This window comes from Miscanthus floridulus, chromosome 19 (assembly GCF_019320115.1).
Source record: "Miscanthus floridulus cultivar M001 chromosome 19, ASM1932011v1, whole genome shotgun sequence".
In the NCBI taxonomy this organism is placed as follows: Eukaryota; Viridiplantae; Streptophyta; class Magnoliopsida; order Poales; family Poaceae; genus Miscanthus; species Miscanthus floridulus.
In genome coordinates, this window is record NC_089598.1 from 1,473,008 (window position 1) to 1,489,410 (window position 16,403).

The 16,403-nt window shown below is 44.6% G+C and overlaps 1 protein-coding gene across 1 annotated transcript; it reads right to left on the bottom strand.

Annotated features, from left to right (window-relative positions):
* Positions 1 to 1,204: 1,204 nt before the first annotated feature.
* On the bottom strand, positions 1,205 to 15,484 carry LOC136528724 (probable methyltransferase ICS2). The gene is made up of 5 exons (XM_066521699.1): positions 15,111 to 15,484; positions 3,023 to 3,290; positions 2,780 to 2,893; positions 1,636 to 1,800; positions 1,205 to 1,549 (listed from the first exon to the last, which is right to left on the bottom strand). Exons 1-5 carry the CDS (start codon positions 15,482 to 15,484, stop codon positions 1,205 to 1,207), a joined length of 1,266 nt encoding a protein of 421 aa, XP_066377796.1.
* Between the last annotated feature and the right edge of the window lie 919 nt (positions 15,485 to 16,403).

Sequence of the window (16,403 nt, forward strand, 5' to 3'; positions counted from 1 at the left end):
TCGGTAATAAGGGCGGAGGCCGCCCTACCTCTGAACTAATCAAACAAACAATCTTGCCTAAGTGTGTGCAGGTACTCAAGCGCAAGCGCCCGTGGTCCGCGCAAACGCGCCAGCATGGCCCCTGCGCGGCCGGGCGGAGACCTACGGATGATGTCTCCGACCGGACCGGCGGAGACCCGCCAAGGCGACGGCGCGCCCCTGAAGGCGGAGGCCAGCATCGAGAACCATGGCCCCCGCGCGGCCGGGCGGAGACCCGCGGGAGATGTCTCCGACCGGCCGGCGGAGACCCGCCGAGGCAGCGGCGCGCCCCTGGAGATGGAGGCCAGCACCGGGGACCCAGGCCTTTGGGCCGAAGACCGAGGCATGGTGGGCCGGCTGCTCATGGAGGCCCATTACTCGGAGACGGTATGGCAGGATTGCCCCGCAAACAAGGGGCTAGCGGCGGGATATTCCAGGAATGTACTGTAGCAGTTGAGGGGCATTGTAATAAATTCTGTCATGAAGTAGTTGAGCCCTATAAATAGGGAACACTTGTAACCGTGCAGGTTGGTTGGTGAACGAATTAATGAAACCCTAGTTCTTTGTGCCAGCTTCCCACAAGTTCACCTGTCGAACCTATCCCGAGCCTCCGCCCGAAGGCGACCCCTGACGGGCGGAGGCCCCAGTCTCCCCCACACTGTCTGAAACCCCTAGTTTCAACATAAGCATGATCCATTTTGGTTGTAAGCATCATAGGCTTTATAGTTTTGTAAATAAAATTCTTTTCATAGTAGTATGTTTGACTTTTCAGGTAAGCTATTTAGCCCTAAAATATATTCTAAAAATAAAAAACATCTACCAAAAATCATTCTTTTTCCATGTAATTCTCAACATATGCACTCAAGTGAAATCTAAACTTCTTAACAAATCGCATGCTTAAGATTATATTTGCACGTCTTTTGCATGCTCTTTGTCTAGAAACTTTGGATTTCACTTGAGTACCTAAGCTAAGTAATTACATGGAAACATTCAAACATATCACTTGAGCACGTAAAGCTAAGTCGATCGCCACGCTAGATATTATATCACCAGGATTTAATTAAAATTTGTCCCACAAAACATTTTATTATTATAGTTTATACATGCATGTAATCCTGTGATTTGCCAAACATACATATACGCAACTTTGCAACTCTTGTTCACTATAAACAAACGTTGCGGCCGATCATGTCCTCCTCGTGAGGGACGCAGCAAAGAAAGCGCTGGATTTACATGGAGAGAACTCATCTAGAGGCGACATCTTGATGGACTTCTCCATGATCCATAAGAACTCGTCCATAGCATCTGCAGATGGGCCGAAATGGTGCGCTATGATTGGCTCCATTATAGCTCTAACTGCGCGTGCCCCTGTCTCTGGCGCGACAATGCCATTCTGATCAAGAGATTCATAGACAGCCATCTTGTCGATTGAAAATGAACCCTCAGCTTCTATTATCTCCCTCAGCTCCTTCTCTGACGGCCCGTACAATGGTATGTAGAAAGAGTCAAGTTTCTCATTATCGATCAAACCCTGTTAATAATCACCACCAAATATTTATATACTAATATATATCTAGTAACTGCATATGCGTACGTGATGGTTGACATATACAATACCTTTGATGCCATTTCGTGTAGGATGGCATTTGTGAATTCCAAAAACAGAATGGCACGCTCCGGCTTATCATCAGAACGCTGTCCAAGAAGGGAGAAAACCATCCGGCCTCCGGGAACCATCTCTTGAGCTCGCAGATGCAAGATCCGTGTGAAATCATCGTTAAACTGCGGGTAAAGTCCAATTTACACCCTCCAACTTTCACCAAAGTTCGGATTTCAACCTCAAACTTCAAAACCGGATAACTTTGGCCTCCAACTCGGGTAAACAGTAACTTTTGATATTTTTGGGAGACGTCGAAATTTTATATTATTTTTTCGAGCATCTTAACGTCCTCAAATGAAAAAACTCAAAACTACAAAGTTGTAGATCTCATCGAGGTCAACAATTTACATATAAAAATTATCTTCATCCGACATCGTATTGAAGGGTTTTATATTTTTTGAAATTTGAGTCTCATCACGCGACAAAATATGGTGCTGAAATTTTATATTATTTTTTCGAGCATCTTAACGTCCTCAAATGAAAAAACTCAAAACTACAAAGTTGTAGATCTCATCGAGGTCTACAATTTACATATAAAAATTATCTTCATTCGACATCGTATTGAACAATTTACATATAAAACAGTTTGTCGCGTGATGAGACTCAAATTTCAAAAAATAGAAAACCCTTCAATACGATGTTGGATGAAGATAATTTTTATATGTAAATTGTAGACCTCGATGAGATCTACAACTTTGTAGTTTTGAGTTTTTTCATTTGAGGACGTTAAGATGCTCGAAAAAATAATATAAAATTTCAGAACCATATTTTGTCGCGTGATGAGACTCAAATTTCAAAAAATAGAAAACCCTTCAATACGATGTCGGATGAAGATAATTTTTATATGTAAATTGTAGACCTCGATGAGATCGACAACTTTATAGTTTTGAGTTTTTTCATTTGAGGACGTTAAGATGCTCGAAAAAATAATATAAAATTTCGGCGCCTCTCGAAAATGTCAAAAGTTACTGTTCACCCGCGAAACCGCACAAAAGGATGAAAGTTGAACTTTTTCAAGAGTTGTAGGGCCAAAGTTATCCGGTTATGAAGTTCGAGGTTGAAATCCGGACTTTGGTGAAAGTTGGAGGGTGTAAATTGGACTTTACCCTTAAACTGCCGAGCATAGGCCTTGATGACTGTGGAACGTCGAGCACGCCTCATCGCCTCGTCCCTGTCATAAAACGGGATTCCGTTCCTCACCAGGTCTTCAGGTGCCTGTTAATGTTATATTTTTTGGCCGGTTAACGTAATCTAGAAAAAACAAAACATCTTATAATTTTGGAATGGAGGGAGTACTATATGTAATTAACATAGAGAGCTTGACCCAGTTGGTCTCATACTGACCTTTGAGAGCCGGTGCAAGCTAGCGGTGGAGAACACTAGATGGAGGCTACGCTTGTTGAAGAGCCGCCCGTGAAATGAGCCAGGAACGATGCTGGTCAAGACAGGAGGACTGAAGCTTTCTTGGGTTTTTATGTACGTGGCGAGGCTCCTGATGACCAAGTTGAAGTCGTTGCTTGGGAGGTCGTTGAGGTCTATGCAGAGCTCCGGTGGCTGCTGCCGGAGCTCCGAGCAGCGGCGGCGGACAGCTTCCACGGCCGTGGACACGAGCCTAAGAAAGGCAAAGTCAAAAGCCAGCTTCAAAATCTGTCAGACAGGCGCAAAAGCACTACACTGCTGTCCCGTTTCACAGCAGCGAGGGGTTGTCGGTCACCCCCTCGGCAGGGTCATGCCTAGGGCATGACGCGCTAGGACAAGGAACCTTCGGAGCCGAAGTGGGGGACTCCTGGCCCACTTGGCAACCCCTCGGGCAAAAGGAGGAGCCTGGCATGTCAAAGAAGCCACGAGAAGGCTCACCCAGGGAAGGCCCCGCTACGGCAGACGGCATTCAACGGTTAGCGCTAGGCTGCAGCACAGGTGCTAGGGAATGGTTGTGGTTTTGTTGGCCCCCAGCTAGAAGACAAAGAAGGACTGACAGCGCCATGAAGAAGAAGACCGAAGCCCAAGGCGAGAAGCCCTAGGTGAAGAACCATTCGCTTTGTACTACCCCATGCCCTCCTCACTATATAAGGGAAGGCATGGGCTCTCGTAAAAGGAGACGATTGGACCGAGACCCGATCGAACGATCTCACCAAGAACCCTAAATCAACATAGTGCTACCCCTACCACTCTCTCTCTCTCTCTCTCTCTCTCTCTCTCTCCATTCCTCCATTGTAATAACTTTGGTTTGAGCATTCACTACACCAGATTTCATAATCACTGCCGGGTCAGAACCCCCTATCACTGTCGGATTTGGCTCCGGCGGTGGACAATCGACACCCTCATTACTGTTGGGTTTACAACGGGCAATAATAAGATGCAACACATGTAACTATATAGCTGATTTTTTTAGTTACACAATTTTGAATCTTATATTGTATGTTTGATACTTCAAACGATCTCAAATAAAGAAGTTGTTAACTGCAAAGTTGCAGATCTCGTCGAGTGTTACAAATTTGATGTCGAGTTCATCTCCATTCGACATTGCTAACCATCTCAAATCTGATATGAGAACATTTGAACTTGTAAATCATCTCAAATCAAAAAGTGTCTACCTCTCTCTTTAAATTGTATAACTTTGACATAAAATTTATCTTAATCCGATGTCATAAGAAAAAAATGATTTTTATGGAAAATAGTCTATCACTATCGGTTCGTGGCTTCAACCGGTAGTGATAGTACCATGTCTACCGATGCCAGTTAGAGCTACGAACCGGCAGTGATAGTTCACCTATCACTACCGGTTGTGCTATCACTGCTAGTTGAAGTCATGAACCGACATTGATCTCCTGATCACTATCGGCTTCACCATAATTGGCAGTGATGGTTCAGCAGTAATTGCGTGTTCTGGCGTAGTGATTCCTAACATGAAGAGCACCAAACTGTTGGATGTAGTGCTAAGGATAAATCTCTTGTGTTCCTGAGTGTTTTGAGTGCTTAAGCCACCGGAGGTCCGCACATCGACCCCGACGAACAACATGATGCTTGCCGTGCACTACTTGAAAAATGATTTTAGGACACATGATCAAATCATTTTCGGAGTCGGGCACACCTAGCGACCGCCTCCGTAAATGCTTAGGGAGGCCTAGGAAAACGCCCGTCTCCAAAAATCAATTATGGAGACAGACGTCCTAAGATGACCGTCGTCTCCCAAAATCATCGATTAGGAAGCCGGCATCTTAAGATGTCCGGATGTCCGCCTCCGTTATTTTTTCGGAATGTTTACGACTAGTTTTCGGTGGTTGCAAAACTAATTTGTTTTTAGTAGTGCAGTTGTTCTCCAAACTATTTTGAAATGTAACTGACAGTATCTCGAATAGTCCTCTTAAATTTGGGGGCTTTGACAGGAATAAGAATAAGCCTGAGGAAGGTCCTTTCTGAAATGAAACAAACAAAGAGCCATGGGCTATTGGGCTGTGATATATCAAGTTCTCCATTGCCCATCTCTTCTCGCGTTAAATTCAGTTATTAATTGATGAATCCATGTGCGCAAGCTAGCTCACATTTGAATGACAGACATAAGACGATTCAAATAGCATAATAATTAGACCAAAAAGAAACGCTCAAAAAGATACATGGATACCTAAACAGTGGAGTTGCGAGCGTAGCTTGTCTCTCCGTCTCCAGGAACGAGTTTTCTCCACTACTAGTCTGGCTGCCATGGCGTCCGCTCTGTCTCTCCCTCACGCAGTTTTCGCACGACCAGGGGCGGATCCAGGGCCCGGGCTGCCCGGGCTGCAGCCCGGGGCGAGTGCATGTAGCCCCTTTAACATATGTGGTGTTTAACCTAAAAAACTATTATCTTAATTAGACAAAAGGAGGCCGAGGAAGCAAGATCAGACTGTTTTGAACATGAATCAGCAGCTCAGCCCGGGGCGCAGCCCCGTTCTGGATCCGCCCCTGCGCACGACGGTTGCACTGCACCTCCAAACTAAACCAGTATGCAGTTGCCAAAATCCAACAGATAGCAAGGCAACATGTCAGACGTACGTTGAGGATTACTGGTCTTTATAGTTGAACTCAGATTGCAGAGAGGTGTACTAGGGTCAGCTGCATGCAGCCATGTTCTTCTCAGATACCGTATCTCTATTTTCTACGGCACTAGAAGTGGATGGATCTGGATGTCTAGATATCAGAAACATCCGATATCCGTATCCTTTTTAGTTTAAAAAGGATATCTGTATTCGTATTCGATTTATGTTAAATGGATGTATCCGTATTCGTTTTTGAAGATTATTCTCTATCCAATTCCATATCTATATCCAACCAAAATGTGAAATATATGATATTATCCGTTTTTGTGAAATACAAATTATTTTAAAGCCATCTAAATCTTATAATTATGACTAATTAACTATGTAAATGATAATAATTTTAATATAACAGATGATATGTACCATTATTTAAAAGTTATATATAGCTAATGTAATTTTAGTATTATTATCGATATATAAATCCAAAGTTCAATTAATTTTAATATGGCTAATAATATTAATTAGTATTTCATTTTATTTATATACTTCTACAATTTATTTTTATTCATTTGAATTTAGTAATTAATATATATTATCTCTTATTTTCTTATATTTTATATATTTGATTATTTCAATATTTTTTGGTACTTGTCTTTATCCACAGTGTTATATAGCTATATATTAAATTCCTTCATCCATAATGATTTTATTATACTATGAAACTATCGATAAGCAAATAAATACATGTTATCTTCGAAATAGAGTGGATATCAGAATTCGAATCCAAATTCGAGATATCTATTTTGCATTAGTATCCGACAGTATCCGTATTCGTATTCGAGTTTGAATTAAAATGTGGTAAACAGTGGTATCTGAATCTGTATCCGTCTCAATCCGATCCGAATCCATCCTTAACTAGAAGAGACTCTTCTTGTCCTTCTATGGGCTCGTTCTTATCGGTTCCACTTCCACACCGGGCTGAACACTTCTGAAAGCAGCAGATCAAATGTTGTTCGTGTATATTTTGCACTCCCCCATCTCGAAATGTGATATTTTTCTTTTGCCTACGTGTGGAACTCTACTGAGTTCAGCAAAATTTATAGAAGAAAAACAATAACATTTACGATACCACCAAATAAGGGTCGTTAGATAGATGATGAAATACATTTTTATAAGTTGTCTCCTTGATGTTATATAGATGTTAGTAGATTTAGGATAATTTCATTTTTGATAAATTCGGACCCATTATATTCCATTTAAATTTAGAGTAGTTTGACTTTTGATAAATTTGGATCCATTGTATTTCAAAATAAAGGTATTAACTTTATTGGTCGACTCATTTATTTGTACAATTTGTTTGCACTTATAACTGATTGACTCAAGTTGGTGACATTTTGATTACCTAACTGGCTGACTTATGAGATTAGAGCAACTCCACTAGACCCCCTTTCCTATTTTCCTTAAATTCTATTATACTCAGAGTTAAAATTCTTCTCAGAGTAGGAGGTTGAGAAACCTAAATTTCAGAGTATAGGGGATATATGCTCTAGCTGATTGAGAAAGCCTCAGCCCTTAATATATGGGTCCCACACAAATCAGTGGTGAAAAATACCTCTTTCTCCTCTCTTCTCTATTTCCCGTTACGGGCTATTCCTTCTTACGATGTTGGCAGCGGTCTCTTCCTCTCCTCCTGATGTCGGCGGTCTCTTGCAAGGGACGGCGCCACTACTACACAAAATCTTTTGCGAGACGTTTTGAAATCGGCCTTAGAGGCGGGCGGGATTTTAAACCGCCTCGGTTAATACCTAGAATTAACCAAGGCGGTCATTTTTAATTAACTGAGACGGTCACAGTCAACCGTATCGCAAAATCGATTTACCGAGGCGGTTTAAAAATAACCGTCTCCTAAAATCTATTAACCGAGACAAAAAAATGCCTCCATTTACGGAGGCGGACCTCCTAAATGGCCCGCCTCTGTAAAAAGGCCGAGGCCCAAAAGGCCCAGACGAGCCCACCAGCACGACCTGAGTATATATACGGTCACCACTTATGGTTTCACTCATTCTCTCCTCTCTCACTTCCTCTCCCTCACCTCTCAGTCGAGCGGCGCCCCTCACGAGCGGCGCGATCCCATCCCACCCCTCCTCTCCTCCTCTCCCACCCCACCTCTCCCCTCTCCTCCCCTCCCATGCCGACGGCGTGCGCCCCACCCCTCCCCTCCCCTCCCCTTCCTTCCTGGCGGCCCTTGCTAGAGCTCGCAGATCCAGTGGCACCCCACCACGGCCCTCCCTCTCCCCCGACGGCGCCCCACCACCTCGGCTCACGCGTGGGCGGAGGCAGGCGCCCCGATGCGGGAACCTCCACAACGGCGCTTGACGAGATCCTAACATATGTGTATGTTAAGCCTCAGGATCAATGGTTTTCGACTGAATAGACCCCTGACCGACCCCTCCAGGATCGCCCGGGGGCTTGGAGGTTGTACCCATCGGGTACGCTCGCGCGCACCCTCAGACCAAGAAACTCGACCGAGCTTGAGCACGCCGCGCCCTCTGCTCAGGGCTCGGGGGTTCGTCCGAGCCTCAGGTTCCCGATTGAGGAGAAGCCTGGGCTCGATCCTTGGCTCCTGCCTAGCTTACAACGCCAGCTAAGGCCCGAGCGCAAGAAGACACGCTACACCTTGGGCGTGGCTTTGCCGGCCGCTCCCCCGATAGGGTCATGCACGGGGCGTGACACAAAAAGACAAGCTCTCCCTTGGCCTCCGGGGGTCGAGGGCTTTTGGGCCCCCGTGTCAGCCCCTCGAGCCGACCTCCCTCGCCACCGAGAAGACTCTAAAAGGCACACCTGGGGGAGGCCGGTCCAAGCCGACACAGCTTGACACTCAGCATGTTAGAACATGCCAGCCAGACGACACTCAGGGCTAGCTTCTTTGGCTCCATGACATCGCCACGGTCCACAAAGTGCCGCTGCAAGACTCTCCTGGACTCTGGCGCATGTAGAACATAGGCTCAACCCCCCAAACTGCCATGTACCCGACTTATCTCGATATATAAGGGGTAAGGTCAGATCCTAGAGGGGGGAGACGACCCTAGACAGATCATTCCATTCCTCATCGATCCGCTCCTGCTTAGGACCGGGAGCAGAGCAACCTAGAGAGGGGCACTGAGTGCTCCTTCACCGCACCCGTCATCTTCCTCCTCTCAGACGAGGGGAAGGCTCCACCCGTGGTGAGGCAACATCAGGATTAGCACCGTGGCCGCTGGGACGCATGTGTCGTGACGCCTCAGGTCTTCCCCGGCCGAGCCAAGGGCACCCACGAGCGTGGGGGGTGCTGGTGGTGCTCACGTGCCGCAACTCGCCACCGGCTCCGACCCCGACGGTCGGAATCGACCAGCTCGGCCTTTCCCTCCCCTATGTTGTATATGTATGTTTCAAGAGTTTCAGACGTTTCAGATGTATGTTGCAATTGTTTTATCTTGATGTTGCAAAAGTAGATCGAGGGATATTGCACATGTGACATATGTTGCAAGTGTTTCAGAAGCATGTTGCAAGCATTTGTTCAAAATATTTCATCTGTTTCCTAACGTATGTTGCAATTATTTTTATCTGTATGTTGCATATGTTGCAACAGTATGTTCCAAATGTTTCAACAGTCTTGTGTTGCAACAAGTTGTTTCATGTTGCAGGTTGCAGATGTTTTATTTTAGATCTGGCTTCACCTTCATGGCAGCATTGGCATAATCTCACTGCACCACACCTATCGTAAGAATTCAGCCTGTTCCCTTGTTGGTTTCAGCCAGGGCTTATCAGCCAGCCAACATTGTTTTTCCTCTCACAACAAACCAGCACCAGCCGGGCTTATCAGCCCAGAAACCGACCAGCGAACAGGCCGAATGTCCTAAACATTGTACGATGTTTGGTACTTTGGTTTGCTGTGTGTGGCGTTAATGACATGTTTTCGATCGTCTTCTAATAATTATTAAGTGATCCGACTTGCAAAGTGTTCCGATCCAGTTGCACTGTTGTTGGTTTCACTTTCACCTGAATTTACTCAGGTCCTGATTCATGTACTTGATATAGGTCCAGCAATGCAAATTGTGATCCACCTGCAAGCTGCAACTAAGCGTTGTATCGAGCCGCATGCATTGTGATCAATTTCAAGTGAGGTTCAGTACATATCTCATATATCCAACACAATGCATGCATTATATGTTGCCTGCTCGCCACCTGGAAATTTTAATGTTCCGATGAAGCTGCGTTTGGTTGCTTTTAATTTACCTGAAACTAGTCATTGTTAACTTTTGATCCATCTATCTATCTGAAAGTAGTACCTTAAAGTAGAGTGTATCTCAACGGACATTGTATCTACCTGATGAAGCCACCTCGTCAGAATTCAGAAGTGTCTGTTAGCATAGTCACAATGATTACAGGAAAAGACCGTCTACGTGCAAAATCCGCACTATAGGCAGGGCCGTTCCCATCTGACTAACGTGCTTTTTTTTAAAAATTACTTGATTGAACCTTCAAGCTGCCATGCTCCTAGTAGTGTACTAGTAGTACATGAGATTGTAATTCAAATTAAGTATGCATTATGTCGGTTCGCTGAAAAAATAAGTTGAAATATTGTTCCGACTGATTTGATGTGAAAGAAAAATACTGTTCCGACTAAAAAAACAAGCTGAAAAGTACGGATTAAGACAAGCTGAAAAGTATGCCTTAAATCTATATTTGTATTGCACCTCCTAGTGTTCTCAATCGCCGACTCTTTCCTCGCCGATTCTGGATGCTTTTTGTAAACAAATGCGCGAGGAAATTTCTCCATTCTGTTACAAGTTTTGTAGATACTATATAGATTTAATATGTACAGCTAATCATAATTGATTACCGTTAGTCTCTCTCCCTCTTCATTTTCAAATACACCACGGTATATATACCCATTCAGATACTGCATAATCTATGTTTGTTATGATAAATTTACTAATTATACGTTGTGGGCTGTACATTATTAATTAAAGTACAAGTTAATTCTCCACATTCTTCTTCAGTTATTACGTGCAATTAATGGTGAATTTTTTATTTTAACACTTTTTTAAAAGTATTTTCAAATATGATACTGTTTAACTTTTTTTTAAACTAACACTTTTGGCCGTGCCTATTCGCATGGCGCGGCAAAATCATGCTGCCGCGCCATGCATGGCGGCGCAGCGGGGGTGGCCACGTGGCAGTCAACCGCGGCGTTGGCCGATGACGTGGCCGGGCGGCCGCGCCGTGGATCATGGCGCGGCGAGGCCTGACTTAACCATTGCATCGCGAGCTCCCTCCCTCTGTCTGTCTGCCCGACTAGAGCTGAGGCCACGGGCTCCCTCCCTCTGTCTATCTGCCCGACTAGGCCGCTCGAGGCACCCACACAGCCGCCTCCCGACTCCCCCACGCCCGGCCGCTGCCCTTCCCTCCCTTGCCGGCCCCCTTCCTGCCTTCACCCAAGCTCCTCCTCGGCCTTGGTCAATGCAATGATGCTCTTATTAGTTGTTTGAATGGTGGATTCAAGGATTAGATTTGGTAACTAGGGTTTGAAGGAAAATATTAGTTCGTTAGAACGTTGGATTCAAGGATAAGGATTAGGATTGTCAATGTTAAGATTAATTGGTTAGTTAGAACTATGTTTACCATGTTTAGTCTAAGGTCAATTTTTGTTCGTAAGTGTAGATTATATTTTCTTCGTTTTAATGCAAATGGTTCTCCTTTACATTAATTTGCGATGCTTTGATTTATGTTAAATTACAACCATTTTGTTAGATGCAAGACATGTATCGGGAGAAGTTTTGGAGAAAATGGGGTCATCCTAGAGAATTATACCCCGACACGTATAACAAAGATGCCCTCGTCCCTCCTGACCTCCCTGTCCCTAACTGTGACTATGGTTTCCCGACCGATGTGTTTAATTGAGACATCCAGACACAACAACGTGTTTCTTCTTCACATGCAGTCGTTTTAATGTAAGTAATTATTTCCACTTTATTTTTTTTTCATTCGTGTTAGTAGGTTACTAATATTTTGTTGGAATCTTGTTGTGTGGGCCCATGAGAGGTGCTTTTTCTTTAAGTGGATCAACGGTCTAGACAAGTTTAACCCAATGTAGCTCCTTTTCGACGATTGGTGGAGAGGGAGACATCCACGTGAGCACTTCGAGCGGTGTGTTCTACCTCCCCCTAATCTCCCGCCAATGATGGCTAAAGAGAAGCACTTAGTCGTAGTTAGACGGCTTGAGGAACCTTCTCTGTGCGATTGTGGAGATCGAGCTATGATAAACCCTAATAATACATTGAAGTTTGTGTGTCCAAACAAGCATGAAGTAAGTGGAAAGTGTATCTGTTGAAATATTGAGTTATATGTATTCATGTAGTAATGTCACCCTTTTTAGGTGTTTGCAATGGAGAAGTGTCGTTTCAAAAAGTGGCTCTATGGTCCTAAGAATCAATGACCGGAGCCGCCAAAGGCAAAGGAAAAGAAGAAAGGGTAATTTACAAAGCACTTCCTGTCATGTGCGAATGTGGTGTTAAAGCCAACTACGGCCTAGTCCCTTCGGAGCTTGTAATAGGCCATTATTGCGGCCATATAGTTGACTATGATGAGGTTGGTTATTGTTGTGGAAAACATAAAATCGTATTTTTTTCTTTTGCTAAGACTCATGATCTAATTTTTCGTTTGAACAGAGCACTAGGAAATGCAAGTGGGAATCTTATGATGACCAAGCTAAGTTCTTGGATGACTTGAAGGGGAGGCAAGTAATTGCACGGAAGAGGGGATATAGACATCAGTACATCAACCTCTTCATTAAACAGTAGAAGAAGGACATGCGTGAGTTTGCTAGACAGCACGATATTCGTAACCCGATCGGTGTTAGGCATGACAAATGGAGGTTGGAGAGACGGAGGGCGTTAGAGGAGGAGAGGACAAGGAAGGAGGCAAGGGAGGAGACAAGAGTATAGATGCAGGTCTTGAACAACTATGTTGTTGCATTGTGTGTCAGTGTGTGATTGAAAGCCTTGTTATTTTCGTTGTCTAATTTTGAATGTAATATAATCCAATTGCTAACTGGTTGTATTTTATACATGAAGGGATTAGATGCAGCGAGGACCATGCCACAGAGGTGGCCCATGTAAGGTTTCAGGAAAAGAAGTTAGATGAGCATAGAACGCGAGCTGGTCGCACCGTTCAATCTCTAATTGCGTTGGCCGATGATGGGGATGAGGATGAGGATGACACTGCTAGGTTGAGCGATCTCATCGCTCTAGCGGAGGTGGGCTTGTAGACGGAGGAGGCTGAGGATGACACTAGCAGACTGAGCGAGCTCATCGCTCAAGCAGAGGTGGGCTTGTAGGCGGAGGAGGACGTGTTCTTCTCTCAGGCCGCAGATGAAGCGGAGGCCGCTTACTATAGGCGACAGGCAGATCAGGGCAATGCAGGTGAGTCTAGCCACAACAACGAGGTTGTGGTAGAGGATTGGTAATCGGACAACGAGTTGCTTACTCAGTATGTTTCTAACTGAGGATTTCTGATTGCGCCGTGTGTTAGTTCCATGCTTCAGATTTGGTGTATTGTACCCATATAACGAACATTGTATCCAAGTTGATCATGTGAACAACAGTCATATCCACGGACCCTGTAGGCCATGATCATATGAGAGCAAGGGGCATGCATGATCTAAGGGATGTTGCAACTACACTCTACTTTGTCAAGATCAACTCGGTAATTCCGTCCACCATAATGTTCGCCACCCAAGCTTATGCAACCCTTCCCCCATACACTAAAGACATGCTAGCGAGGTCCATATGGCTCGGCGGTATGCTGCTTGGCCAATTCCTCAGCCTCCTTCAAATGTTCCGTTTTGGCCTTTTCAAATCTCCCAAGCTCAGCTAAATTCCTCTACGCAAGTTCCCACCTCTTGACAAATATTCGTTACACTTTTGAAACGGGAACTCAACAATTCTAGACACTGGCAATGATCGAACTCTGATGAATACACAGTTGAAAGACTCTGACAAGTTGGTGGTCATGATGCCATACCTAAAACCACCCTCGTCATATGCTAACGCCCACTTAGCCTTCTGTTCCATCTGTGCCTCTATCCAGGCCTTGCCCGCTTTGTTTAGAATCTTGTCTAGTTCTCTCTTTGTCTCCTTGAACTGGTGCTCTGTACGTACACAACATAGCTCCTTTATCTTGTCATAAACCTCCTTCTTCCTCTGACGCTGCCAATCCGGCAAAATGTTGCATACACCATCTATGCACTAGATACGGGAACCCATCGATATGTTCAATTGCAGCATTAAGAAGCCCTGTGTGACGGTCCGAGATCAAACATATAGTGTGAGATGGGCCAAGCACTTATACACGTAGAAGCCGCATGAACCATGACCATGATTCATTGTTCTCTCCCTCTGTTAAAGCAAAAGCCATGGGTACTATCTGGTCCTTCGGTTCAACAGCAGCAGCCATCATCAAGGTGCCCCTATACTTTCCGGCTAGAAAAGTGCCATCAACAAGTACGACTGGCCGACAATACTGGAATGCATGCTCTATCTGCGTGAACGACAAGAAGACACGATGCAGGACATGCCTCAATAGGTCCTCTAAATACATCCCTCTGGTGTCTATAAACCATTTCAAGCCAGGGTTGTAGTAATGCATTGCACATAATATTCGGGGAACCCTGTTGTACGCTTCCTCCCAGCTACCCTAACAAATCGCCAAGACAATTTGCTTAGCACGCCAAACCTTTCCGTACTTCACATCATACTTAACAAATCTGGATATAGACTATTGTAAGAAAGATACCGAAATGTTGTTATTGTCATCAACGAGCCTCAATATACGATACGCAAGGAACGTACCGTGAGCTGCTGATGATTTTTCTTCCCCTTATTTGATAGGCAAGTGTGGGGTTGGACCACTTTACTTATCCTCCACTTGCCATCACTCTGTCTCTTTCATGCATTTAACCTCCACATACAACCATTTTTGCATATCATGTGGTACCTCAACTCCTGGTCCGAATGAGCGACAGTGTACGGCCTATGGTGATAGACATCATAGTCCTGAAGGAACAACTTCATCTCTGACATTGTATTGAATATCATACCCTTGCTCAGGATTTCATTGTCATGGTCATACAATGATTTCCTACACATCTGTAGACCGGTGTTACAAACTGCCATATCCATCATGCTGACATCCCTATTGTTCAGAACGCCACTGAAAGGTACGTTCATCGACCTCAGTTTCATAAGCTCTATCGTTGTGTAAGGTGGTGGTGGAACATACTGCGGTGCTTTGCTAATTTTAGCCCATGAATCATAGGGGGTATCATCCTCTGGCAAATCTGTGACTAGTCTACCCTGAGCTAGCATAGCATGAAGTACCTCAGTTGGTACTTCATGCTTGGCATAGCATGAACCGATACTAGCATGACATCAGCCAATGTTGGTATAGCATCTCTACCTCCTTGATTATCATCCGAATCGTCTGAATCATTGCTAACTACATCACTGATACTGTCCTCCTCCTCCTCCCGCTCCTCCTCTTTCCATTCAAACTCGTTCACATCGAAGTTATTGCTTATACAGCCTACTAAAGTTGAATGAAGCTGCTCCTGCGTCAACTGACCCTCCAAATCCATAGTACCCATAGTTGATTCCACATGGCCCCCACATTCTTGTTGAGTATCACCGTCGAAGGACGGCCCCTCTTGGAGACCATGTATCTTGTACCCATTCTCCACTACCACATCAGTCATGGCCACATTGGAACCTTGGAATACCCTATTATAGCGGGACCAATGAGCATGGTCGTGTAAGGGCATCAGCACGTAGTGTGCCCTAGTCTTTCCACTATCAAACATCCCCTTCAGTGTGAAATCACCGCCAAACTTTCCCTTCAAACGGACACAAAGATCGCTGAAGCTAGGAAGTTCATTAAACAATTCCAATTCTTCTTCTATATCCTCAAACATACCATCTTCTCTTCTAACACTTCTTTCGTAAAAAACTCTGACACAACAATCCATCTACAAAAGCATTTCAAGAAACTTCATCAAGTCGTCGAAATCGTCGTGCCTACTAATACATATACTAACTACACCAATACCAACTAACTATACTAACTAATCTAATATTAATACCTATACCAACAGTTCTAACTAACAATACTGAGTAACTACACTAACTAACTACACTAAAATTAATACCTATACTAAGTAACTTTACTAACTATACCTATCTAGCTAATAATAAAACTAACCACTAATAACTTAACTTTACTAACTTCACTAAATAACTTCACTAATTATATAAATCACTATCCAGTCAAACTAAATTTGAATGCTAACCCTAGCTAACAAAAACTCGATTGAAGCAACAAATGCATAAGAGCATTACCTCAACAAACAAGAGGGGAAGATTGGGGCTCACCCAATCCACCAAACGAGATGAGATGGCCGGCGGCGGCAATGGCCGGCCAGCGGCGGGCTTCTTCTGGCGACTGGTGGCGGGCTGCTTTTAACGACCACAGTTGGTGCATGGGGACGACATGGGGGGGTGGCAAGGGAGGGAAAGGAGAGAGGATGGGGACATAGGGAGGCGGTGAGACAGGGCGCCACCGCGCCGGCGACGAGGACGGGCACCAGTGGGGATTGAGGGAGGGACGCGCGTCAGTGG